At 47.1% G+C, this 27149-nt stretch overlaps 1 protein-coding gene across 6 annotated transcripts in view; it reads right to left on the bottom strand.

Annotated features, from left to right (window-relative positions):
- KDM4A (lysine demethylase 4A) overlaps positions 1 to 20906 on the bottom strand; it is a 38783-nt gene extending 17877 nt beyond the window's left edge. The window contains exons 1-13 of one of the 6 annotated variants that reach the window (XM_073357977.1): positions 20847 to 20906; positions 20476 to 20654; positions 19155 to 19330; positions 16241 to 16355; positions 14357 to 14550; positions 11923 to 11972; positions 10888 to 10991; positions 10149 to 10286; positions 8658 to 8908; positions 7764 to 7954; positions 6486 to 6856; positions 1784 to 1904; positions 74 to 252 (exon numbers count right to left, since the gene is read on the bottom strand). In XM_073357977.1, the coding sequence (XP_073214078.1) occupies positions 74 to 252; positions 1784 to 1904; positions 6486 to 6856; positions 7764 to 7954; positions 8658 to 8908; positions 10149 to 10286; positions 10888 to 10991; positions 11923 to 11972; positions 14357 to 14550; positions 16241 to 16355; positions 19155 to 19330; positions 20476 to 20613 (2028 nt within the window). In that variant the 5' untranslated portion in view covers positions 20614 to 20654; positions 20847 to 20906. Of the gene's footprint in view, positions 1 to 73; positions 253 to 1783; positions 1905 to 4476; positions 4660 to 6485; positions 6857 to 7763; positions 7955 to 8657; positions 8929 to 10148; positions 10287 to 10887; positions 10992 to 11922; positions 11973 to 14356; positions 14551 to 16240; positions 16356 to 19154; positions 19331 to 20475 lie in introns of those variants that run through there. The other 5 variants (XM_073357979.1, XM_073357978.1, XM_073357980.1 and 2 more) reach the window with 5 other exon arrangements.
- Between the last annotated feature and the right edge of the window lie 6243 nt (positions 20907 to 27149).

The following is a 27149-nucleotide window of genomic DNA, read 5'->3' on the forward strand; positions in this document are numbered from 1 at the left end:
AATGTGGCAGCTACCTTCTCCCTCAGCTTCTGCCATACAAAGAACAGCTCTGGGAGAAGTCCAGGATGCTTACCTGGTATGTCTGGAAGAGCATGCATACAGCACAGTGAGGGGGCTGCTGAGCCATGGTCTGATTATATTCTTTCTCTGCCTCAAAATTCTGAGGGCGATTTTGCCACAGCTGGCTAAGTGGTTTGGCCCAAGCCTCTGTCTCCTCAGCCTCTTCTTCAGGAGTTAGGTGCTCTGACATCTCTGCAACAAGAAATGGTTTCATTAGTGTTAGCGATATGTCCTACTGCTGCCACTGTGTTGCAAGGAGAGCTTATGATAACCACCAAGATGAAGAATGGTAAGGAGAGGGGCTTCAATCTCTGACAGTGGGAAGTATGCACATGCCAGGAATGGTGAGAAATTGTTTATTTCCTTCTGAAGAAACACAAGGGAATTTAGCAGAAACATGACCTGAGTACACCACAAAGAAATTCATACAAATGAAAAGTATAGGCATGCATGATCCTGTTCCTGCTTACAATGGGGTGACCAACCCACACAAGCTCTGAACAGGGGCTAGAAGGGGCCAATTAACCTTATATGCTGCATCTGGAGGGTAACCAAGGACTGGTTGGAATGGCAAATGAAATTCATATGGGGAAGGAGCTGGGACAGGATTATAAGCCAGGAAGTGAGAGCACGAAGGGACTGCAGGGAAGAGGTCTGCAGTCACTCCCTGGAGGGAAAGGGAGTTAGCTAGGGACAAAAAGGGGATCCAGGGGGATAGTAAACCTGGGTTCCTGCCCTAGGGTGGGGAGTCCAACAAGAGGCAGAGAATGGAGAAGCAGCAATAGGGAGCAGAGGAATCTCTAGTGGCAAGCCAGAGATCAGCAAGGAGATAGAGGTGGGATAGGAAGAAGCCCAGGGAAACAGCAGCAAGGAGTGGGACTGCAGAGACCTGGGCTGCTGGTTACAGGGTCCCCGTGGTGGAACCCAGTGTAGAGGGAGGGCCTGGGTTCCCCTACCAGGGATCTGAAAGTGGTACAGGACCAGCAGACTTGGAAAGGAAGACTGTCTGTGATAGTGTCTGGACAGCTTGTCTAGTGGGACTCTTATCCCAGAAGGCAGGACGGACTATATAGTGACTTAGCTGGAGGGCCAAGTCACAAAGAGGGACCACATTGAGTCAGAGAGAGAGAGAGGGGAGCTCACAGTGCAAGCAATCCATGAAGTGAAAGCTAATTCTCAAACCCAAATTACAAGGAGGAGCACCTGTAGTGAGGTGAACCCCTTCATACTGCTTCAAGAAGCCTACAATTTAATCAGATCCAAAGCATATACAGGCTAAATGGTCAGTCAAGAATGTGCATGTTTTAAAAAAATATGGATATTTAGTGGATTATTGGAAAGCGCCAAGGAAACATCAACTGTGGAATACAGAAATGAAGTTCAGCTACATTTAGAATTTGACTGGTATGTACAGTTGTGACTTTCTGTGACTGGAAAAAATATTCAGATTCCAAAGAAAGTAGTGGGAAAGGGTAAACACCTGGGGGTGAAACAATTCCACTGCCGAGGCCGTGCACTGTAGAACGAAGCAAGAATTCCAAGCAGAACTAAGAACCTCTCCTAGGCTGGAGAGAAGTCACATGCCTAGATGCCTCCCATATATCTTCAGTTACCTCATGGAACATACCATATTGCCCTCATACATCTGGAGCACTCTCCACGTTCCCATCCAAGGCCTCCCCAGATAGCTGAATTCCACCCGACTAAAGTATGTAGAACTTACCATCATCACTGATGCAGTCTTTAACCACAAGAGGATGATGACGAGGAAGTTTGCTCAAGGGCTGGCGACGACCCTTTGACTTTTTACTCTCTTTCATTGATCTCAGGTACTCCGCTGCCACCTGGACAAGGCAAAGCAGCAACTCAGCAATAATCATGTTACAGCCAGTTTTGGGCCAAAATGGATCTGACAAGTTTAAAAAGCGGGCATTCTTACAAGACACTAAAACAAAGAAATATTTCCGTAAGGTATATTAAAATTTGGATTTATGCTTCTGAAAGTATTGGAAACCCAAGTATTTTAGCATTGTACTGCTATAGGATAGCCAGACAGCAAAAGTGACCATTTTCATTGTTCAAGCTGAGTGAAATGCACAAAGTTAAACAGTCACCAGTTAATGGCGAAAAGTAAGTTAGATCTGTTGTGTAATCTACGCTGGACAAATCCTAACTCAGCCCATTATATAAGTTTGTTTACATAAGGCAAGCTAAAGCTGAAGACACACTCCCAAACTGGATTGTTTAAGTTAAAAACAGTGATAAGGGGTCTTCAGAGTTCCAGGTAAAGTCCTGGGTTAATATGAAGACATGCTGAAAGATTCTAGAAATGGGAGAAAACATTTCCAGTTGAAGTCACTTAAGTGTGTTTTGATGAGGTAAAGGCTGAGGCTGCCACGATCTTCTGGATATTGCTTATCTGGGGGGATAAGTGCATGATGCTGAAAAAGTCAGCAGGATGCATGGACTGGAAGGAATGAGCGTTGCTGTTAGAACTGGTGCTGCCCCGCACTGCTGCCATATTGATCCTAAAAGATGTCCTGATTAGATCAAACCAGAGAGAAGTAACCAGATTACCTCACTACATCACTTCTAGCTTTGGCTAAAATCCTGAACTTCTGAAGTATAACCCCAAGGTTCCTACTGTCATCCACCTTCTTCCGTTTTTCTTCTTGCCCACCTTATTGCTCCTTTTCCCCTCCTGACAAGAATTTGGCTTAGCTTGCTCAGATAACTCCAACTTTTGCAACATTACTACGAGCCTGGGATCAGAAAGGGAGCTAAAAGCAATGCCTTAAACAACCTGACACTGGTGAAAGTTTGCCAAATCTCTATAAAGAAAAGGAGTACTTGTGGCACCTTAGAGACTAACCAATTTATTAGAGCATAAGCTTTCGTGAGCTACAGCTCACTTCCTCTGAGGAAGTCTCTAAGGTGCCACAAGTACTCCTTTTCTTTTTGCGAATACAGACTAACACGGCTGTTACTCTGAAACCAAATCTCTATGTGGCTGATAAGCCCACATGCGAGGTCTGTAATTTCTCTGCAGCTAGGATGCAAATAGAAGAAGATTTCTCTCCCCTTTCCAAAGTTTCATGGATTATAAAGCCAGAAGATCCACTGTAATCCTCCAGTTTGACTTCCTGTATAACAGACAGTAGTACTTTCCTGAATTAATTCCTGTTTGAACTAGAGAATCTGTTTTAGAAAAAACATCAAATCTTGATTTAACTATTTCCAGTAATGGAGGATCCACCACAACCCTTGGAAAATGGTTCCAATTGTTAATTACCTCAACTGTTAAAAATATGAGCCTTATTTCTGTCTGAATTTGGCTAGCTTCAACTTCCAGTCATTGGATCTTCTTGTAACTTTCTCTGTGAGACTGAAGAGCCCTCTATCATCAAATTTCTGTTCCCCACACAGGTACTTATATACTGATCAAATCACACCCTAACCTTCTCTTGGTTAAACTGAAGAGACTGAGCTCCTGGACTCTCTCATTATAAAGCATATTTCCAATCCTTTAATCATTCTCATGGCTCTTCTGTGAACCCTCTCTGATTTATCATCATCCTTGAATTGTGGCCACCAGAACAGGACACAGTATTCAAGTAGTAGTCACACCAGGTCCAAACACAGATATAACTATTCCTATTCAAGATTCCACTTTGTACATCCAAGGGTTGAACTAGCCCTTCAGGCCACAGCATCATACAGGGTTGAACATATGTTCAACCAACCATCAACCATAACCCAAGTTCTTTTCAGAGTCACTGCTTCCCAGAATAGAGTCCACCATCCTCTAAGTATGACCTTACATTGGCTGTACTGAATCACATATTTGCCTGCACCCAGTTTAAGAGAAATCCAGACAGCTCTGTATCAGTGCCTTGTCCTATTAATTATTTATCACTCTCCCAATCTTTGGGTCATTACAAATAAAGTTTTGCATATGAATGCATATTTTTTTCCAGACCACTGATAAATGTATTAAATAGTATAGGGCCAAGAACTGATCTCTGCAGAACCCCACTAGAAACACAACTGCTTAATGATTCCCCATTTACAATTACATTTTGAGACCTGTCAGTTAACCAGTTCTCAATCTACGTAATTTGTGTCATGTTGATTTTGTACTGTTCTAGTTTTATTCAAACTGTCATGTGGTACTAAATCAAATGCCTTACCAAAGCCTATGTATATTACATCCACACTATTATCTTTACCAAATGTACTCTCCTTAAAAAAAAAAAAAGTTTGACAATCTATTTTCCATAAACCCTTGTTAACTGGCATTAATTACTCTCCTTTAATTCTTCATTAATCAAGTCCTGTATCAGAAGTTACATTTTTGTGACCAGGGTCAATATCAGACCGATAGACCTATAATTATCACGGTCATCCCATTTACCTAGTTTTCCTCCAGTCCTCCGGCACTTCCCAAGTATTCCAAGGGTTACTGACCAATCAACATTAATGGTCCAGAACGCTCCTTGGCCAGCTCTTTTAATAAACTCAGAAGCAAGTTATCTGGAACTGCTGATTTAAAGAGGTCTACCTTTAGTAGCTGCTGTTTAACATCCTCCTGAGTTATTACTGGAATGAGAAGTATTTCATTGTGATGTACGCACACATCTGACTCCCCTGCTCCACCCCAAATACAGAACAGAAATATTTAAATGAACACTTCAGCACTACCGACAATTCCACCATTTCCATCTAGTAATGGACCAATATCATTTATACAGTTCCTGACTGGATTCATAACTTTTTAGTTTTGTAAATCTGGCCCTTTAAAGACAGCAAAGTATATGTATTACCAGTTTGGATTTTATATTTTTTGGGTTCACGCAGACTGATCAAGTCATGCTCTCTTGATCAATCTGTGATATTTTGTTTTAAAGGGACATTGAGCCTGTTTCAGCACCACCACCTCAAAGCTACCTGAGCTAAAAATCTCCCCCCTAAAATACAACCAGTAAAACCATTTAGGAAGACTAAAGAAAGGGTTTCTTACTATAAAAGACTATCCAACAAAAGGGAAGTGGAACAAGAGAAGCTGACCGGCTTTCATTTTAATTTCAATTTTTTATAGAACGTAAGAACAGCCATACTAGGTCAGACCAAAGGTCCATCTAGCCCTGTCTTCTGACACTGGCCAATGTCAGGTGCCCCGGAGGGAATGAACAGAACAGGTAATCAAGTGATCCATCTCCTGTCACCCATTCCCAGCTTCTGACAAACAGAGCCTAGGGACACCAATCCTGCCCATCCTGGCTAACAGCCATTGATGGACCTATCCTCCATGAATTTATCTAGTTCTTTTTTGAACCCTGTTATAGTCTTGGCCTTCACAACATCCTCTGGCAAAGAGTTTCAGACTGACTGTGTTATGTGAAGAAATACTTCCTTTTGTTTTAAATCTGCTGCCTATTAATTTCATTTGGTGACCCCCTACTTCCTGTGTTAGAAGGAGTAAACGCTTCCTTATTTACTTTCTCCACACCAGTCATGATTTTATAGACCTCCTTCGTATCCCCCCTTAGTTTATTTTCCAAGCTAAAAAGTTGCAGTCTTATTAATCTCTCTTCATACAAAAGCTGTTCCATACCCCTAATAATTTATGTTGCCCTTTTCTGAACCTTTTCCAATTCCAATATATCATTTTTGAGATGGGGTGACCACATCTGGATGAAGTATTCAAGATGTGGGTGGACTATGGATTGATACGGAGGCAATGTGATATTTTCTATGCTATTATCTATCCCCTTCTTAATGATTCCCAACATTGTTAGCTTTTTTGACTGCCGCTACACACTGAGTGGATGTTTTCAGAGATCTATCCACAAACACTCAAAGATCTTTCTTGAGTGGTAACAGCTAATTTAGACCTTATCGTTATATTTATTTATATATATTCTGTGAGTTTAGTAAAAATGTAACAAGTTTTAATGTAAGCCAGCAATAACTTGACATGAATAAAACAAGGTTTTAACTAATACCTTGTATGTTGTTGGTCCCAAGACACCTTTTATCAATCTGACAAATTTTTGAAATGTTTACTTTTAGAGATTTGAGGTGATAAAGAAATTTGTTTTTCAAAATGTGTGACTTTTTGACTTGTGTCCCTGGTAGTATTATACATCCAAACGAAAAAGGTTTCTCTCGATCCAGTTTGTGAGGTGACAGTACCGATACATTGATGGTCTGAATGATTAATTTAAATTAAAATTACAGTCAGGTTTCCATTGTAAAGATTAAATGACAGAGAAATTACCAAGTAAGGAGACCTGTTGTACTGACACCAGTAGAATCGAAAGCACGAGTGCAATAGATGGACACTTACAATTTAACAGACCCACCAAATTCACCACAGCTTAATGCAGTTCTGAACTTTCCCCATCAACAGCTGCCATTCATACCTCTGCAAGTTCCTGTTCATTCACACTGGCTGTAATGCTGGCTTTCTTCCCTGAGGCATGTTCACTGTCAGCCCCATTGGCATCTCCTTTAGCATAGCTATGGACAGTAAGAACCCCAGCTTGGCCAAGAGTTCTTCTGGGCAAGAGTTCAGCTGACTCAGAGTCTGAAGTAGAAGAATATGCTGGAGAGCTGGACTGAAGGCTGAAAGCTGAACTCGGCTTAGAAGCAGTGAGGGCTGAGGTGGAACTGATTGAATGAGGAATGGAAAGATCCAGCGCAGCTGCCTCTTGCTCTTCCTCCTCCTCCTCCTCCTCTTCCAGTTTCACATTTTTCAGTTCTTCAAATTTGACTTCTGAAGAATCCACATAATCTGAAACAAAGACAGATTGTTGATGAAGTCAGGGCAGCTTGGAGACTGCCTTGAATTAGGCACCATGAAATGATGGAGAAGACAACCACTAGATAGGAGGCTCCTGGCTGTGCAAAAGAAACGGAATGCACAATCAGGAAACAGTAGCTGATTTGTTCAAACATCCTGTCAGGTAGTTCACACACTGCTTAGCAGGAAGGAACCCACGGTAAGATAGGCACGTGCTTTACTGAGCGACTGACCCTTGCCCTTTTCCTCTCTGTCTAGTCACTTGTCTAATGTCATAGAAGCTCTCTGGCCAGGACTGTTGAAGCATCCAGTATGTTTCTAGACAGAGGGAAATGATGAAGTGGAAAGACTAGAAAATTCTAGAAGCTAGAAGGGCCAGCTTTTTTACAGAAATCTCAAACACTTCCTCTTTCCTTTGAGACTCCTTGGAAATAAGAAGCTCCAAGGACATTTTCCATCATCCAAGCAGCCACAAGACAGTTGTCTGCACCCTTGTTCTTCCCCTCCCTCCACCCTGCTCATATTGGTCTCCTCCTCCTCCTGTTCTTAACTAGAAGTGCCACCTACATGTCGGGTGCTAACAAAGTCATTTAGGCAAGCAGTGGTCTCCATATGAACCAGTAGTGCAGTCAAAAATGCCACACACCCAGGAGCGGAGGCCAATAAATTGAAAGCCTCCTAAAGAGGGACTCTGGAGAAGGAAACCCCAAGGCACATGAATATTCCAAACACTCTGCTTGTCAAGGTTCAAACAGGCCTTTGTGACACGCTGTCAAACTCAAATGGCCTCTTAAATAAGAGGGGATGACCGGGATTCAGCACTAGTGCCTCTGGTCTGACCTTTAAAACACAAAACTTATCATACTATACAGTAAGATAGAACTTGAGAAGCAATTACCTGAAACTGGGAGTCCATCTTCACCCTGCTGCACAAGCTCACTAGAGGGTCTGACAGGAGGCTCTGCCACTTCCACCTCATACTGCACAGAGCTCAGCTCCTCCTTAGGAAAGGCTTCGCTCTGACTCACCTCTTGTGGCACCTCGAGGCAGACCCTGTGCCTCTTGGTTCCTATGCGATGCTTGGGCAGACTGCAGAAAACAAACCCACAAGTGGTTGATCACACAGAATTACTTAGGTGAAATCTCAGGTCAGTACCCTCAAGAAATGCCTGGTTTGGGTCATATGCCAGATGCCAGGAATTTTAGAAACCAGCACTGGGCAAGCCATGCACTCTCAGCTATTTCAAAATAGCCTTGTGTAGTACCACTCATCCTTAGATTCCCTCAGCCCCACAATGTACAATTAAAAGATGCCGGAGTACATTGGCTCCCCTCACATAAAATTCAAGACCACCAGCTTAGACATCACTGTTAAACTATTCCTTAAGCAACAATGAATAGGAATTGTGTACTATCATGGCAACTCCAGCATTGACGCTGCTGGAATTTGGCCATGGAGAATGTTTACACAATCCCAACAAAATGCTTCTTCGTTCTTGTCTCCAACATACAGCACTCCTCCCCAACTTCAGGCTTTGGGCAGCAATGACCTAAGTAGGCAAACCATGGTGGATCAAGCTAGTGCTGTTGTATGGCTCCCTGCCATTTATCCCCTGACAGATACACATCAGCTTGGACCTAACCACTTTAGCAAAGAGCAAATCCTCTTCCTGAGACAGGAACCAGCCCAATCCCAGCTGCTTATGTTCCATTGGAATGTAAAGCATTCCAGTGCAGCAGGTTACACTGGCTTGTCATTGAACAGGGAAGCATTCACCACTACATGACATACCTCTTCTTCTCATCCATGTCCACATCCTCTTTACATGCCTCCCCAGTTTCTATTTCCTCACTGCACTGCTTCCCATTCTTGACTTTCTGGAAGAGCTCCCCCTTGAAGAACTCTGCTGCCTCTGGTGTGGGAAGTGTGTGGTCAATGGCAGTCACATCTTTCCCAGCTTTCCAGAGCTTGTAGCGATCTGGCTGGTATTTCCTCACAAAAACATCCATGGAGATCTTCACCATATCCTTCCGACATGAGCACTGCAGTTACACAGAAGACACTAGGCCAATTACATAAGCATTTTATTTTCCAACCCAATACCACTTTGTTCTTTTGTATCTCAACTGATCCAAAATACCTCCAAGTGGTGAGACTCATACATCTAAAATCTCCCTTGTCAGGATTATCCACCTATTATAACTGGGGAATCAGTGAGGACAAAGATTAAATGGCTTGTACAAGATCACGTAAGGAAGTCAGCATACATGACAGAACAGAAACAAGGAGAGCGAGCAGGTAGCTAGCCAGAAAGAAAAGCCACACCAGAGTGCATCGACCTATTGGCGGAGTTATCCACATAGTTAAGAGCACCAACCCATTTGCAGATTGTTTGAACTCCTCCCTATTTACAGAAATTTCTGTTCTGGGCCCTCTGATCTTTACATTGCAGAAATGAAGCTTAAATAATATCTGCAGCTTATACGACAATGCAGTTGGGTCCAGAGACAGGTCTTTAGCTTCTAGACTCCTCTTGCCCAGAGTTACACTTCCGGGGCTAGCAAATCTTAATGTGTGTGTCCAGGGTGGGAAAGTAAGGATGGCCTTGCATGGTGGTGAGAGGGAGCGATCATTTGGACTGAACAGGTTCTAGCACTTCATAAATAGACTTTTAGTTGAGTTCTCTGGCAAACAGCAGTCTGTTGCTTGTGGGCTTGTCTACACACAAGTTGTATCGCTTTAACTATCCTAGCAGAGGTAGGGCTGTACCACCAGTTATATCGGTATAAAGGGGTTTACACCAATGTAGCCTATTCCCCTAAGGGGAGCAGAATAAGTTATACTAGTATAAAGCACCTTTGTAATGATATAACTATGTCCCACTAGGGGTTGTGCAAATTTAATTACCTCAGTACAAAAACATCTCTAAGCGAAACAGCTACAGTTGGTACAAAACCTAAGACCCTGCCATAATGTGCAACCTTCCAGTACCTGCTCAGTCTTACCCAGCAGTTACAGTCTAATCTCTTATGCTCTAAACCCTTAACATGATCTCTTCCTCTGGATATCTCAGATGGGATCGGTGTTCCATCATTTGCTGCCCAGAGTCGAAATGGGCACCAAAACCCTAGATAAGAGGCTCATTTGACTCTGCTGCCTGTAGTTATAGGAGATAGGAACAATGGTTTGTTCTAGAGGATCAGTCAAAGAACCAGACGTCAAAAATACACCAAAGCAGATTTTTTTTCATATGCAATAAAAAAAGGACAGTAGACCACTTACTAACACAGACTGCTTTCCATATTCAATCCACCGAAGCGTAGCAAAGTTGGTAGATTCAGCACAATTAAACCCATGATTAAAGCCAGCATGATAACCATAAGGGAATGTTATCATGAATTCTCCAGCTTCCTGTGTCACCTAGAAGAAAGGAAGTCCATAAAGACTGTTAACTGGTTCACAAAACAGTTCTCATTCTCCTGGGTTTGACATATAAGCTGCCTTTGCTCTCCTCTTATGCAAGGATTTTCACTGTTTCCTTAACATGCTGGAGACACTCACTCAGCAGTAGCTGGTAAAATTGCAGTGAAGACAAAAGGACTTAGAATGTTTATTTCAAGCTATGCTGGCCAGGCAAGCAAATAGATTCATGCCCTACTCAGGTCCCCTACTGCAGTGCAATGAACTACAGTCCAAAACTCAAGATAGTACAGTATTAAATATACAGCAGAAAACTGTTGGCAAAACTCAGGTTCTCAGCAATTCACCTGCATAAACAGACGTAGTCAGACACTCCAAGACCACAGAAGATACAGGTTAGAGTGCATGCTTCTAGAAGTCCTACTCACATGTGCATCATAAGAATTTACATTTTAAACATTTTCTTTTGTTGATTAGCTTAAAAAAATCCCTTCCCATCTGCCCTCCTCAGAAATCCCCACCGTCTCTCCAAGCGGACATTCTGGGAACCCTTTGACTGGACTTGCTATACTTAAAAGTATCCCAGGCCTTTTTCCTTCACCTTATCAAATGGGATGCCATATTTCTTCAATATCAATGGAGAGATGAGGGTCATCTTGTGACGGAGAAAAGCTTCACAACTCTGGGCACTTCCTGGAAAGAAGCCTGTTTAAAGAAGGGTATGGAGAGAAGTTGAATGCTCTGCTGCTGAAACCAGGAAAGAATAAGTTAATTAATCAGTACTCTACTAGGAAAGTTACTGCCCACACAAAGTAACTCCCTTCTGGCCTAGAATAGGTGTATTCCATTCTGGACCGTACAAACCTGTACTATGTAAGGAAGACATGGTCAGAAATCAGATTGGTGACCTAAGCAGATATAGCTGCAGGCCTTAAAGAGGCCTTCTCTACAATATAGGGGATGGGGTGCAGTTACCTTCCCCGAGTCAACAGAAACCTTTATCAAAAGAGCAAAGACCATCTGCATATTCTTTTCCTGCCTTTTAAGCAAATTCAAGTGACAGCAACAGATGGGTAACTTCCTATTTTGGAAAATTAAGTAAGTTTTTAATACATGGCAACAAGTAGTTTATGTTCAAAATGCAGCCTTTTAAAGAAGTTCAACAAAACCACTACGAACAGAACAGGTGTTGTAATTTTAGTAAGAGTCAAAGAAGACAGCTCATGGGGCTTTAATGATAATCTTGTATTATTAAAACCCATAAGCAATAGCACAGTTGTGCATCAGGCAGAATACAAGATTAACAAGTCTAATTCCATAGTCCAAGCTAAACTAAGGGCAAAAACTTGAACATGAATAGTGGAGTGAGTAGTTTTTATAGCCTTAGTTTTAATTTATAAAACATTTTTGTCTTGAGTGTTCCTCTTATAGCAAGAAACACAAAAATAACCTCATATTATCAAGTGACAAGTTATGAAAACAATTGTATCACCACATACAGAACTATGGTCCACACCCACGTGAACACGTAAGCATGTTACAGTCTGGCAGAGACCTGAAGCCTATCGTAATTATCCCCCTACCCCATGTAAGAGGCAGAATATAGGATCAGGACAGAGAAGAGTTGAATGATTACCTTTGGCAAGTCGCTCCAGTCGCTTCCCATGCTCTGGAGGGATGGAATACCTGCAGTCACAAGAGCAAACCAGTAAAAAGGGGACAAGAAAGTTTGGTTCTTTTAAAAAAAATCCATTTACAACTTCAAATATAGAATGGTCAGCAAGATATAGATTGCCTACTTATTCCACTAACCTATATTAGCTCACTCAATTTTCTCTTTTCTCTAAGGACGGACGAGAGAACTACTGGTGAAATGATTGGTTAGGCCAGCGATACAGTATTGATTTGACCCTGTTACATACAGGAAAATTCCATCTATTTCTCTCTCTTCAACAGCCTGGAAGCTCAAACAGCTGCTTTCCAGCATGAACAAGTTGGGAAATGTACCTGTTAGTTCAAACTGGCATTTGAGCCTCCTGTTAGTTGCAGACAGATTGCTGGGAGAACATGGTTTGAAACACTGGTCATACAAGAGAGCCCATGAGTCTCCCAGAGGACCTCCCCATATAGACTATTCTCCCCACTGGAAAAGCCAGTTTCCCACCTGGATTCACCCTAAACAGAGAAAAAAAGCAATGTTTAATTTCACCTCTGCTATAGGTGCCCTTCCTGGCAGATATCTGTCACTGAAAAGTATCCAACTTCATGCTGTCTCTGCACTGCAGAAAATGCCATGCTTGACAAGGGTACCAAACTGCAACCCTAAGGACTCCATTATTTCTAAGGCATTTGGAACCATACACTCTAAGTACTACCCAACTCTCCCGTAGCCTTGTACTGGAAACGCACAGTTCCTCCAGTGTGAGAGGGCTCCCCATTGCGAGGCACTGGAAACTTCCAAATGCAGAAGAAAAGCATTTAGGTCAGGATGACCCACCACCCTTCTAAATTACAGTAAGTTACAATAATTTAAAATCCCCCTCACTGTTGAGGATTACAATACACTGACCAGTTTAACTGTCTGTCCATCATGCTTCGCTTTATTTAAATCTTCTCACTACACATTTGCTTAGTTTGATAAAATACTCTTACTACAATTTTTATCAAGCAAATGTTGCTATTGCATTCTACCTAAAATAATTGGTCATCACTTCCACTAAAATATTAAATCTCATTTGCTTAGGCAAGAGTCTGGGGAGAAGTCTCTGAACTACTTGAAATCACGGCATGTTTGTGCAGCCAAAGGCATAACAAAAAGGGAGAAGTTTGAACTACATTAGCGAACATAGCACTAGTGTGGAAGGGGTTAGGAAGATTAAGCACTCCTACAAGCTTTGCACTTTAAGGATTGGGGGTGTCTCTGCATATTCCTTTCACGTACTCCACACTTTCTATTCCCCCCCCCCCCCAAACCGTTTCCAACCCTTCTAACCACAGTAATTAATTGTCCCAGACTGAAACAATAGCACTAAGCAGCTAGAATTTCCACCATTCATTGGTTCACCTAACAGCCAATTGCAATCAAGTTCTAAGGTGCAACACAATTAACTCTTTCCATTGATGACCTTAAAAATACCTAGGTGAGAGGCTTTTCTCATAGGACTAGTATAATTTAGCTCAACAGTTCTCATCCTTTTGTTCCCACACTACTGGTGCGCCGTCTCTCTCCACACTAGGTGCACCCAGATACAAAGCAAGAGGAACAGAGTCTCACACGCATGCCCAGCCCTGGCCCCCAATCCAGGTGTGGGGTGGGCAGGCTCCTCCTGGCAGGATCCAAGTGCAGAGGGGCTTACTGGGGGGGGGGATCTGGTGTGGGGTAAGAGAATTCTGTTGGGGCAATCTGGATGCACAGGGGCTCGGTGAGTAGTCTCGGGAATCTGGATGCACAGGGGCTCGGGGGGGGGGGGGGGGAGCGCAGGGGGGAGGTGCAGGGGAATGGAACTCTGCAGGGGGGTCCAGATGAAGGTGGTTGGGACTTGGCTGGGTGAGTCTGGGAGGTGGGGGAGTGGGGCTTGGTGGGATAGGAGTCTGGGTGCAGCTGGGTTGGGGTTCAGTAGGGTGGGGAGTTCAAGCACAGGGGGCTTAGCAGGGGTCTGGATGCAAGGGAGGGGTGGGGCTCCACGGGGAGTCTGGGTGCAGGAGGGCTCCAGATGCAAGGGGGGGGGGGAGGGGAAGGTCTGGGTCGTCAGGATGCATGGGGGTTGGGCAGCCAGGGAAGTTCCCTGTATAGCTTCCCTTGGCTTCCCTGCCAGAAGTAATTTTTCTGCGGGGAAGGAAAAATAAATAAATCTGTGGGGGGATATGAATATGCGCACATGCAATGGCACAGAATTCCCGGGGAGTAAAGGAGCAGGAGCCCGAGGAGACGGAGGAAAAAAAACACTAATTTTCCTAGTAATCGTTATCCCTTGTTTGCCCATCTGTCCCTTCTCATTTATCGAGGGACTCCAATAGTTTATGGTATTCTCTCTCTAGTGAATCTTGGAGGCTACTCTAGCAAACCTTACCATGACTTGGGTTCTCCAAAGTGCAAGTAATTAATACTATAAAGGTCCATGTCCTCAGTATGCCAGGCAAAGGAGGTTTTCCACATGCCGAAGTAGAGGTAAGGAGTATTCACTCCCTCGATGGTTATGCCACTTTCATTCTCCACTACGTCCAGGATTGTGTTCAACTTGCCAATATTCCACTCATGTACATGCTGCAAAACATGGAGCTCAGATTAAGCAAGAAAAGCAACATGTTAGCAAGACATCAGTTATGTAACACTCACCCCTACATCACTCTGTACTTTGGGACACAGAGATTTGTTTTTCAATTTTGCTGAGCAATCTGAAGTCTTCACCTCCCTGTGACTCCCCCCCCCACTCGCCTTTTAAATACAAGTCTCATTTTCTATTAGCCTGTATTTAACTGCTACTAATCACACCCCTCATTAACATCTCAGCATAAAGGCCGAAATCAAAGAGGGACGTGCGTGACATGAATCTGAAATCCCCTAGCCTCTAGAGCAGGGGTGGGCAAACTTTTTGGCCCAAGGGCCACATCTGGGTGGGGAAATTGCATGCAGGGCCATGAATGTAGGGCTGAGGCAGGCGGTTGGGGTGCAGGCTCCAGCAGCTCCGGGGTGGTAGCGGAGCTCAGGCAGGCTGCCTGCCTGCCTGCCCTGGCCCTGTGCTGCTCCCAGAAGCTGCTGGCACCACATACCTGTGGCCCCGGGGGGGGGGGGGGGGGGGGGGGAGGGCAGCAGAGGGGAGAGGCAGGGGGCTGTGCGTGCTGCCCTCACCTGCAGCTACCTCCCCCGAAGCTTCCATTAGCAGCGGTTCCCCGTTCCCGGCCAATGGGAGCTTCGGGGGAGGTAGCCGCAGTGGAGAGCAGCGCACTGAGCCCTCTGCCCCTGCCACCCTCTCTCCAGGGGCCATAGGGATGTGGTGCCGGCCGCTTCCGGGAGCAGCGCGGGGCCCACGGTGCTGGCAATCCTGCTGGCTGGATCCAAAGCCCTGATGGGCCAGATCCGGCCCACGGTCCATAGTTTGCCCACCCCTGCTCTAGAGACAAACACTTCAGGGTGAGCCACAGAGACGGGCAGCACAGGTGTAGAAAGCATGCACCACCACCCACTACACTGGTCCTGTCCAATGGGAAGAGGACTTCAGCATCCAGAACTGTCATGTTTTTCTTCCTACCATTGTGTTTCCTTCCAAACCCCCTGTTAAAAGATTGGACTAGACCCCTACAAATTTTTGAATGGAGGTGCGCACCTCTTTGGAAATCTCAGACAGAGGTCCACAGACCACAGTTTGAAAACTACTGTTCTAGTCTAACAAACTCTTACTGGCAAAACGTTGCTGCATGATTATGCACTCAGTTCTGATGGTTATCAGCATGTCACAGCTATCAAGGTGAGTCACACCACAATTAAGTTATCAAAACTACAAAGAGTCCCCCACGGAATTGTGTACAGCAGCAGGATACACAGGCGATACGTGTTCCCCGCTAGTCTTCATTTCAGGCTCCTTTGTATTCGTAAGTACATTAGCACCATTAAGTCAGCTTTGTGCCTTACCTATATTTATATTTTTAATTAATTTTGGCTCCCAGGAGTTTCCAACTGTATTACAATAAAGCACTAATGAATGGATACACATGAATACTCTCAGTGTCTTCTAGTCAGCCTCAATAATTTTGATTTAATTACAAATATGTTAGAGGTACAACTGATTGCATCTCTCACGTAATATATTTCAGAAGACAGAAGTCTGCTATGAACTCCATTAAACACTTCTGAAACTTCGCAAAGCTGAATTCCAGGGCAGAGAGTTTACATGATAAACCCTATCAAGATGCACAAGGATGATTATGCCACTAGAAGACAAAGTATTTTCCTTCACCTTCTCATAGAGCGTGCCATTAACATCAGCACCATAGATGGGGGCATTGAAAGTGAGGTTCTTCCAGTATTTCCGCTCAAGGTCCTCAAAGTCGGTATATCGGGGTGTGCAGTACCTTAAAAAAAAGAGCCGTTTCGTCAACTCATTTAAGCAATAAAAATTTTGCAATTCAATACACTAGAGTTTAGAGCAACAGCCCAGAATTAAGAAAGCAGCCAGAAGGTTATATTCAAAAAGTTAATGAAAGAATAAAGAGGCACATTTAGCGTATCTCTCAGTAGCTAGGGCACTGGACTAGGAGCCAGGGGACCCAGGCTCTATTTTCTGCTCTGCCATAACCTGTTGTGTGACAGTGGGCAGGTCACTTCACTTCTCACCCGCTTTTTGTACAGTGTCTGGCAAAATGGGACCCCTACCTTAGTTGGGATCCGTAGGTACTACTGAAATACTAATCCCCAGCATAACTCCCCCAGCAAGTTACAAGTTTACAAAGCATATAGTTTATCCTTTACTGTTTAAACGAACAACCCACACTGAACAAAATGAAATAATGAACATTTAATTAGTTTTTTCTTTAGTCGTCAAGCCACATCTTGTCGAGGGAATAATATCTTTTTAAAAAGTTAATTTACTAACAATTACATTTATTTCATAAAGTAGCATGTAAGTCTAGTTTAGATTTCAATTTCTCTCAGCTAGAACAATGGAAACTAATGAAAATTTCACTTTCTGGATCTCAGAAACTAGTGTAGTAATGCAACTTTTGAGGTTTCAAACACGGCAATAAAATAGCTAAAACTCAGTTTTATGAGTGACTATAAAAATAACATTGTTGGGTTCCAAATTTGTGGTCTTTCAATACCTCAAGGTCAAGGGTGCTCAGTTAATCATGAAACACCATTTGTTTCTAATTTCCAGCCCTGTAAACTACTTGTAATTTCAGTTAGGTTCGGTGAGCAAGTGCTGGGTGATGTTGGTATCGTATTAGATGATCTGGTGCTCTCTTCTGGTCTTAAACTCTATGTAGCGCCTGCGGGTCAATTTCCATCCTTTCCTTCTTGTACATCAGTTTAAAAAACAAACAAACAAACAAACAAAAAAAAATCCCAGAAGACCAAAAAATGCCACCACAGCTAAACAGAGTAAAACAGGCAGTTATAGGCAAAAAAGCATCCTTTAGAAACTGGAAATCAAATCCTACTGAAGAAAAGTAGAAAGGAGCATAAGCTATGGAATAGAATTGGGCAGGTCAAAAAAGAATTTGACGAGCAACTAGCAAAAAAGGGTTAAAAAAAGAACTGTATACATTCATGGAAGATAGGTCCATCAATGGCTATTAGCTAGGATGGGCAGGGTTGGTGTCCCTAGCCTCTGTCTGCCAGAAGCTGAGAATGGGCGACAGGGAATGGATCACCTGATGATGACCTGTTCTGTTCATTCCCTCTGAAGCACCTGGCATTGGCCACTGTCAGAAGACAGGATACTGGGCTAGATGGACCTTTGGGCTGATCCAGTATGGCCGTTCTTATGTTAAAAGACACAACAACTAACAACAAAACACAAAAAATATTAAGTGCATCAGAAGCAGGAAGCGTGCCAAACCATCACTGAGGCCATTGGACAATCAAGGTGCTACAGCAGCACTCAAGAAAGACAAGGCAGTTGAAGAGAAACTACATGAATTCTCTGCATTGGTTTTCACTGCACAGGATGTGAAGGAGATGCCCACACCTGAGCCATTCTTTTTAAGGTGTCAACTCTGAGGAACTGTCCTAGATTGAGATGTCAGCAGAGAAGGTTTTGGAACAAACTGATAAATTAAACAGTAATAGGTCACCAGGACCAGATGACATTCACCAAAGAGTTCTGAAGGAACTCATATGAAATTGCAGAACTATTTACTGTGGTATGTAATCTATTACTTAAATCAGCTTCTGTACCAGATGACTGGCGGAGACCTAATGTAATGTCAATTTTTTTTTAAAACGGTCCAGAGGAGATCCTGGCAGTTACAGGCTACTAAGTCTAACTTCAGTACCAGGCAAATTGGTAGAAAATTATAACAAAGAACAGAATTATCAGACACATAGATGAACGCAATAGGTCAGGGAAGAGTCAACACAAATTTTGTAAAGGGAAATCATGCCTCACCAGTCTATTAGAATTATCTGGGGGGGGTGGGGGGGGAAGGAGGAGAAAGGGAAGGGAAGCAACAAACATGTGGACAAGGGTGATCTAGTAGGTATAATACAGTTGGACTTTCAGAAAGCCTTTGACAAGGTCTCACTTCAAAGGTTCATAAGCAAACTCAACAATCATGGGATAAGAGGGAAGGCCCTTTCATGGATCAGTAACTGGATAAAAGACAGGAAACAAAGGGCAGGAATAAATGGTCAGTTTTCAGAATGGAGAAGTAAATAGCGGGGTCCCCCAAGGATCTGTACTGGGACCAGTGCTGTTCAACATATTCATAAATGACCTGGAAAAGGGATCAAACAAACAATCAGGTGGCAAAGTTTGCAGCCAACACAGAAATCAGTCAGGATAGTTAAGTTGAAAGCAGACTGCAGAGTGTTACCAAGGGATTTCACAAATCTGGGCAACAAGATGGCAGATGAAATTCAAGTTGATAAAGGCAAAGTAATGCACATGGGAAAACATAATCCTAACTATACATACAGGACTAACAAAAGTAAAGTGTAGCAGGACAGATCTGTTAATTAATATGCCATTTTTGCATTGTCATTTTAAAGAAAATTTTGTTATCGCTAAAATGTTCTTTAATGGTTAACCAGCTAAATACCTCTACCCAAGAGAATCCATTTAACTATACACTAAATAGAGAGAAAGCTGTGTGATGGTAACTGATGCATAAGCCCCACAGATGTTAAAATGCAGGCACAAACACTCTTACTTGTCACTATTTGCAATTCTTCGAAATTCCCGGACAGTCATAGCCTTCTTCTGGATGTTGTACTGTGTGAAGAGGCCAGACTGTCCAGTCACCACCTGCTGAATTGGAGCTGGGATGACCAGTTCATCAATATCATCATAGCATGTTCGCGGTTTCCATTCCTTTGGGGGAATTACCTGATGGTTCACAGAATAAAAGGCAAAGATCAGAAAACATAGCAATTCAACCTATGAGTTAAGTTTCCTTTAAGCTGCATGGCCCCACAGCTGCCTATTAAGCCCTGTGCAAGGGCTCAGGGTTGCCGCAGGGAAAGGCACCCCTCCCCACCGTGGGCCTGCCCCAGATTTGCCGTGGCCAGCCAGGGAGGAGCCCCTCCCTCGGCCCGGCCCAGCCCAGCCGGAGCTGCCACAGCCAGGGAAAGGCACCTGTCCCCCAGCCCTGAGCTGCTGTGGCTAGAGAGGGCTGGGGGGAGTCCTCTCGGCCCACTGCAGCCCTAGGGCAGCCTGCACCCCGAACGCCTCATCCCCCGGCCCCACCCCAGAGCCCACACTCCCCAACCCTCTGCCCTAGCCCTGAGCCCCCTCATCCCCAGCCCCACCCAGAAGCCTTGACCTTTAGCCGGGGACCTCACCCCCTGCACCCAACCCTCTGTCCCAGCCCTAAGTCCCCTCCCACACCCCAAACCTCTCATCCCTGGCCCCACCCCAGAGACCGCCCCCCCACCACGTTAATTTGGTTATGGGCACCAGTATGAAGGTGATGTGTCGCACATCACTTCCGTATTGGTGCAGACACCAAAATTCGCTCTGCACATGGATGTAACGAATCAGAGGGAACACCGCCTACGAGAGGAGCTTTATCTGGAGGACAAGGGTCAGCCACGGTCAGCAAGGAGCGAGCGCAGCAGGAGCAGGGCGACGTCAAGCTTCCTAGAACTGCTTTTAACTGCGGTTTGGGAGCAAGAACGGGAAGGTTCGGTTCACCAACCTGCACGGGCCGCCGGCGCGGGTGCCGGGGCGCCGGAGAGACAAGGTGGGGGAGGCCGCCCCTCTCGCTGCACCCACCTGTGCGGGCGGGAGGCAAGCCCGGGAGCTCCGCCGGCGCGAGGGAGGGCGGAGGGCGCAGGGCGGGCGCGGCGCCGGCGCGAGGGAGGGCGCAGGGCGGGCGCGGCGCCGGGGCTTGTCTCTCACCCGCAGAAGCGGGTCCCGGAGCGGCCGCCGGGCCCCGCGCGCAGGCGGCGGGGGAGGCCGGGGCGCGACCCCCCCGCCCCAGGGTTAACGGGGCCGCTTTACCCGCCCCGCCCGCCTCGCCCCGCACCCACCTTGGCGAGCCCGGCCCGGTGGGCGCCGCGGGCCTCGATGTAGGCGACGTAGCGGCCGAAGTCGCGGAACTGCGCGGCGGTGGGGCGGAAGGTCAGGATGCGGGCGCCGGGGTTCAGGCTCTCCAGCTCGGCGGCCATGGTCCCGGCCCGCGCGGGCCCCGCGCCCCCTGGGCGGAGAGCTGAAGCCAGTGAGCCCGCGACGGCAGCCGAGCCCCGCGAGCCCGCCCGGCGAGCCCGCCCCGCGCCGCCCCGCGCCCCTCCCCGCGCGCCGCGCCGCTTCCGGGGCCCGGCGCCTCAGGGGCGGGGCCGGGCGGAGCCGGAGGAGACCGGGACCGGCGGCCCCCCCGCCCCCGCGCGCTCCGCGGCCTCACCTCACTCGGCGCTCGCGGCTGCCTCCGCCAGGGCCCCGCCACGATACGCCTCGGAAGAAGGAAAGGGAAAACAGCCCGCCCCCCGCGTACCAACCTCCGCTTCCATTGGTGAGGCAGCACCGCGGCGGGCCAATCGCCACAGGGTCCGCATCAGCCGCGCCTTCTCATTGGCTGAGCGCACCTGCCAATCTCTTTCCTCTTCTTCCCCCTGTGTCGCCCCCACCGCGAACGAATCTCTCCTGCATCCCGAAATCAGTTCCGGCGCGGATGGATATACGGCTGCGCGCGACGATGTTACGTCAGGTGAAATGACAGCGACGTGAGCTGTATCCCTCCACTCGGAGTGCCGACTAAAGAATCCACCAGAGGGCTTCCACTGGACAAGCTCCTCCCGCCCTCTCAATCGGGCTAAGCCAATCACAGCGCAGACTGGGATTCCAACCAATAAGAATTAGCGTCTCTCCCAGCCGGGGCGGCGGGAGTTGGCCAATCAGAAAGGAGAATATGTTGTTGCCAGGCAGATGACAGAGCCCCCGGCTGGGGGCGGCGCAGTTGCTAGGGCACTACCGGCCCGAAGAGACTCGACGCTGCGGAAGGTCCCATGCGAGAAGGGGCGTGCTGGGGAGGGGGCCCTGGGGAGGGGGAGCCCCGCCCCCTAGTGCTGGGGGGGGCCTGCGGAGCCCCGCCCCCCTGCTGCTGGGGGGGGGCCTGGGGAGGGGGATGGAGAGCCCCGCCCCCCTGGTGCTGGGGGGGGGGCCCGGGGAGGGGGATGGGGAGCCCCCTAGTGCTGGGGGGGGCTGCGGAGCCCCGCCCCCCTGGTGCTGGGGGGATGGGGAGCCCTGCCCCCCTGGTGCTGGGGGGGGGGCTGCGGAGCCCCGCCCCCCTGGTGCTGGGGGGCCCTGGGGAGGGGGATGGGGAGGCCCAGGGAAGGAGGAGCCCCGCCCCCTAGTGCTGGGGGGGGGCCTGCGGAGCCCCGCCCCCCTGGTGCTGGGGGGATGGGGAGCCCTGCCCCCCTGGTGCTGGGGGGAGGCCCAGGGAAGGAGGAGCCCCGCCCCCCTGGTGCTGGGGGGGGCTGCGGAGCCCCGCCCCCCTGGTGCTGGGGGGGGCTGCGGAGCCCTGCCCCCCTGGTGCTGGGGGGGGGCCTGGGGAGGGGGAGCCCCGCCCCCTAGTGCTGGGGGGGGGCTGCGGAGCCCCGCCCCCCTGGTGCTGGGGGGCCCTGGGGAGGGGGATGGGGAGGCCCAGGGAAGGAGGAGCCCCACCCCCTAGTGCTGGGGGGGGCTGCGGAGCCCCGCCCCCCTGGTGCTGGGGGGATGGGGAGCCCTGCCCCCCTGGTGCTGGGGGGGGGCCTGGGGAGGGGGAGCCCCGCCCCCTAGTGCTGGGGGGGGGCTGCGGAGCCCCGCCCCCCTGGTGCTGGGGGACCCTGGGGAGGGGGATGGGGGACCCAAAATCCTCCACAGATATGGTTTGAAAAACTTTTCTTATATTGTGGGAGGGTGCAAGATAGCAGAAAAGCAGAACTGTGTGTTCCAGCGTGTGTGTCATTTGGGCAGGGACACTGTTTCATTTCTAGAATCCTGGACCAACTTGTCAATATTCGGAGGATGCAAGCCATTTTTCCATGGTAAATGGTATGGAGTCACCATGAGCCTAAACGTGAAGGTAGAGAAATCTGAGGACACATTTAATGGCTGATACTTGGGTGGAGATTGCTTATTAAAACTAGCAAGAGGGCAGCAGGCAGCTTTAGTTGAAGGGACCAGAATGTTTCCTGCTCCCAAAGGTGAGCTGGATCAGAACAGGCAAAAGAAAGTCCCTGTCAGGGGAACCTTTACAAATGAAAATGTTTATGCAAGCAGCTGAGCACAAGAAAAACCCTGGGATTGGGCGGGAAGGAGCTGCCAAACGTCTACCTGGAGCAAACAGAGAGATTACTTGCTAAATGTTGCAACCATTTCTTTTCTTATTAAACAAATGTACCAGTAAAAACAACCTTTAAATCAAATGAGTCCCAAAGGACCAGCGTTCGGGCAGCATGTTGCTTACTGTTGCTGGGAGACATATAAAGTGAGGACAGGGCCCTCACAAGCCATTGCCCTCCTGTCAAGGTTCCTCCCCCACTCTGAACTCTAGGGTACAGATGTGGGGACCTGCATGAAAAACCTCCTAAGCTTATCTTTACCAGCTTAGGTCAAAACTTCCCCAAGGTACAAAATATTCCACCCTTTGTCCTTGGATTGGCCGCTACCACCACCAAACAGATACTGGTTACTGGGGAAGAGCTGTTTGGACACGTCTCTCCCCCCAAAATACTTCCCAAAACCTTGCACCCCACTTCCTGGACAAGGTTTGGTAAAAAGCCTCACCAATTTGCCTAGGTGACTACAGACCCAGACCCTTGGATCTTAAGAACAATGAACAATCCTCCCAACACTTGCACCCCCCCTTTCCTGGGAAATGTTGGATAAAAAGCCTCACCAATTTGCATAGGTGACCAGACCCAAACCCTTGGATCTAAGAACAATGAAAAAGCATTCAGTTTTCTTACAAGAAGACTAAAAATAAAAATAGAAGTAAATAGAAATAAAGAAATCCCCCCTGTAAAATCAGGATGGTAGATACCTTACAGGATAATTAGATTCAAAACATAGAGAACCCCTCTAGGCAAAACCTTAAGTTACAAAAAAGATACACAGACAGAAATAGTTATTCTATTCAGCACAGTTCTTTTCTCAGCCATTTAAAGAAATCATAATCTAACACGTACCTAGCTAGATTACTTACTAAAAGTTCTAAGACTCCATTCCTGGTCTATCCCCGGCAAAGACAGAATATAGACAGACACACAGACCCTTTCTTTCTCTCCCTCCTCCCAGCTTTTGAAAGTATCTTGTCTCCTCATTGGTCATTTTGGTCAGGTGCCAGTGAGGTTACCTTTAGCTTCTTAACCCTTTACAGGTGAGAGGATTTTTCCTCTGGCCAGGAGGATTTTAAAGGGGTTTACCCTTCCCTTTATATTTATGACACCTCCAGAGGGCAAAATGTGACAAAAAAATTGGTACAGGACCTATCCTCACTCCTCACAAGTCATATAATCATAGAATATCAGGGTTGGAAGGGACCTCAGGCGGTCATCTAGTCCAACCCCTTGCTCAAAGCAGGACCAATCCCCAACTAAATCATCCCAGCCAGGGCTTTGTCAAGCCTGACCTTAAAAATATCTAAGGAAGGAGATTCCACCACCTCCCTAGGTAATGCATTCCAGTGTTTCACCACCCTCCTAGTGAAAAAGTTTTTCCTAATATCCAACCTAAACCTCCCCCACTGCAACTTGAGACCATTACTCCTTGTTCTCAAAAAGAAAAGGAGTACTTGTGGCACCTTAGAGACTAACCAATTTATTTGAGCATGAGCTTTCGTGAGCTACAGCTCACTTCATCGGATGCATCCGATGAAGTGAGCTGTAGCTCACGAAAGCTCATGCTCAAATAAATTGGTTAGTCTCTAAGGTGCCACAAGTACTCCTTTTCTTTTTGCGAATACAGACTAACACGGCTGTTACTCTGAAACTCCTTGTTCTGTCATCAGCTACCACTGAGAACAGTCTAGAGCCATCCTCTTTGGAACAGTTGAAAGCAGCTATCAAATCCCCGCTCATTCTTCTCTTCCGCAGACTAAACAATCCCAGTTCCCTCAGCCTCTCCTCATAAGTCATGTGTTCCAGTCCCCTAATTATTTTTGTTGCCCTCCGCTGGACATTTTCCAATTTTTCCACATCCTTCTTGTGGTGTGGGGCCCAAAACTGGACACAGTACTCCAGATGAGGCCTCACCAATGTCGAATAGAGGGGAACGATCACGTCCCTAGATCGGCTGGCAATGCCCCTACGTATACATCCCAAAATGCCATTGGCCTTCTTGGCAACAAGGGCACACTGTTGACTCGTATCCAGCTTCTCATGCACTGTAACCCCTAGGTCCTTTTCTGCAGAACTGCTGCCTAGCCATTCGGTCCCTAGTCTATAGCGGTGCATGGGATTCTTCCATCCTAAGTGCAGGACTCTGCACTTGTCCTTGTTGAACATCATCAGATTTCTTTTGGCCCAATCCTCTAATTTGTTTAGGTCCCTCTGTATCCTATCCCTACCCTCCAACGTATCTACCACTCCTCCCAGTTTAGTGTCATCTGCAAACTTGCTGAGGGTGCAATCCACACCATCCTCCAGATCATTTATGAAGATATTGAACAAAACCGGCCCGAGGACCGACCCTTGGGGCACTCCGCTAGATACCGGCTGCCAACTAGACATCTCCACCTTTGTTGGCACCTCATCTGCTCGCCTCCCTCCTGTTTGGTGGCGACTGGACCCATCTCAAACCTCTTCTGATAAGTGAGATCCCTTTCTCCTTTTCCTGGTGGCTCACCTAGAATCTTGGATTAGGAGTATTGAGATGAAATTAAGATTTTTTGTTTTTTAAACAGGCGAAACTTTGGAGTGAGTTGCACTGGAGTGCGGACTAGACTACAAAGGGCAGTACCCCAGTGCTTCACTGTGTGGAAGTTAAATATTTAAAAATAGACTGGAAGATCCCATCAGAGCACAGGGTTATGGGTTGGTGGTTCTTAACACTCTGCTCAGCTGTGGTGCTGAATAAACCATCGTCTGATTATCCAGCCCCCTCAGATGAACACATTTGCTAAGCATTGCTCTTAACAATCATAAATGAATAACCTTTGCCTTGTCATGATCAGACTTTGGCATTAACACCCCATTGCAAGGGATGGGGTAGCGCACGTCTCTGCTGAGAACTATCATTTCAGAGTCTCTCTTCCCGTCCATGGGGCAGGGAAGGCGTATAGAATGCAAACCATGACATCCTGTTCCATAGGACCAGTTGCAGATAGGCTCTGTGGTGGGCATTACATGCTGAGGATCTAAAAAAGGTCAAGCAAGCAGGGAGTAATTTGGGGAATGACATTATAGTGGGGCAGGGTCACCACCACATGCACATTCAGATTATCTTGTAATCTGCTGCAGTTTGTGAGGGATGGGGGGTAGAGATCCAAATTTGGGGTTGTTTGAACAAGTAGGTCCCACAATACAGCCCCCCCAATGAGCTTTTTATACAATTTACCAGGACTTTTTGTCTCTCCTGGCAGTTCACATGGCTCGGTTCTCCATCTGGGTCAGTGTCAGTGTCCAGTCTCATTTCAGGGTTACCCAGATCCAAAGAAACAGAAAGGCTCTTCTTCCTCCTGCCCTCCAGGCAGCGTTCCCAGTCCCTTCTGGGCTACCGTCATCTCTGGCTCTGGGATAGAGTGCTGACTCCCAGACTGTTTCCCTCTCACACTCAGCCCCTCTGGGCTACCGTTAAGTCTCTCTGTGCTGGAATAGAGCTCTGGCCCCCCAGGCTCCTCCCCTGGAGTTAGGCCCTTCTGCAGAAGCCCAGGTTGCTCCCTGTCATCTCTCTTCCAAACGGAGTTTTATGAGGCCCAGGTGTTTCAGGGTGCCCCCTTAGGCTAGGAGGCAGGGAATTATGGCACAGGCAGGCCTGATTGAACAGGGAGGGCTAGCTGCAGCCGCCTGGTCCATAAGGCTATGCATACACAGCCCATGGCAGGGAGCCTCCCAGCCCAGGTCAATGGCTCTGCGTTCATGTTAGTGCTCTAAAAATACCTGCATAGACAGCACTTTTGAGTTGTGGCTTGGTTCCTGAGGCCCAGGAACAGGGGTGGGCCTCAGAGCCCAAGCCAAAGTCCAATTTCAAAGTGGTGGTTACGCAGCTGTTTTTAGAGTGATAATGTGAGTGCAGCTAGTGAGAGTCCCTCAAGCTGGGGAAGCCAGGTCCAGTGGTGTTGGGCTAGGCTAAAATGCGAGGGATTGGCTACCACCCTGACAATGACATCAGAGAGGCTGGTGCAAGATTCCCAGTCAGTTCTGGGCCAGGAGTGTATGAGGACATCAAGAAAAGGAGGACTTGTGGCACCCTAGAGCCTAACCAATTTATTTGCGCATGAGCTTTCATGAGCTCCAGCTCACTTCCTCGGATGCATTCCTACACTGGGATATGAGTGCTTAGACCCCTTTCCAGCCAGGAATACGCTATACCAGCATAAGCTCTTTTATAGCAGTACATTTCCATCCACGCTAGGTGGCTGTCCCATGTTAACTAGGCTGGTAAAGCGGTACAGCTTGTGCGTGCGGACAAGCAGGGATAGGGGGACGAGAACGTCTGTTGGGCTGAATGGAGCAAGTCACAGGTCTCAAGCTGTTGTTTCAGGCTATGTCCATGCTAGCACTTTTGC

Source organism: Lepidochelys kempii, chromosome 8, assembly GCF_965140265.1.
Source record: "Lepidochelys kempii isolate rLepKem1 chromosome 8, rLepKem1.hap2, whole genome shotgun sequence".
In the NCBI taxonomy this organism is placed as follows: Eukaryota; Metazoa; Chordata; order Testudines; family Cheloniidae; genus Lepidochelys; species Lepidochelys kempii.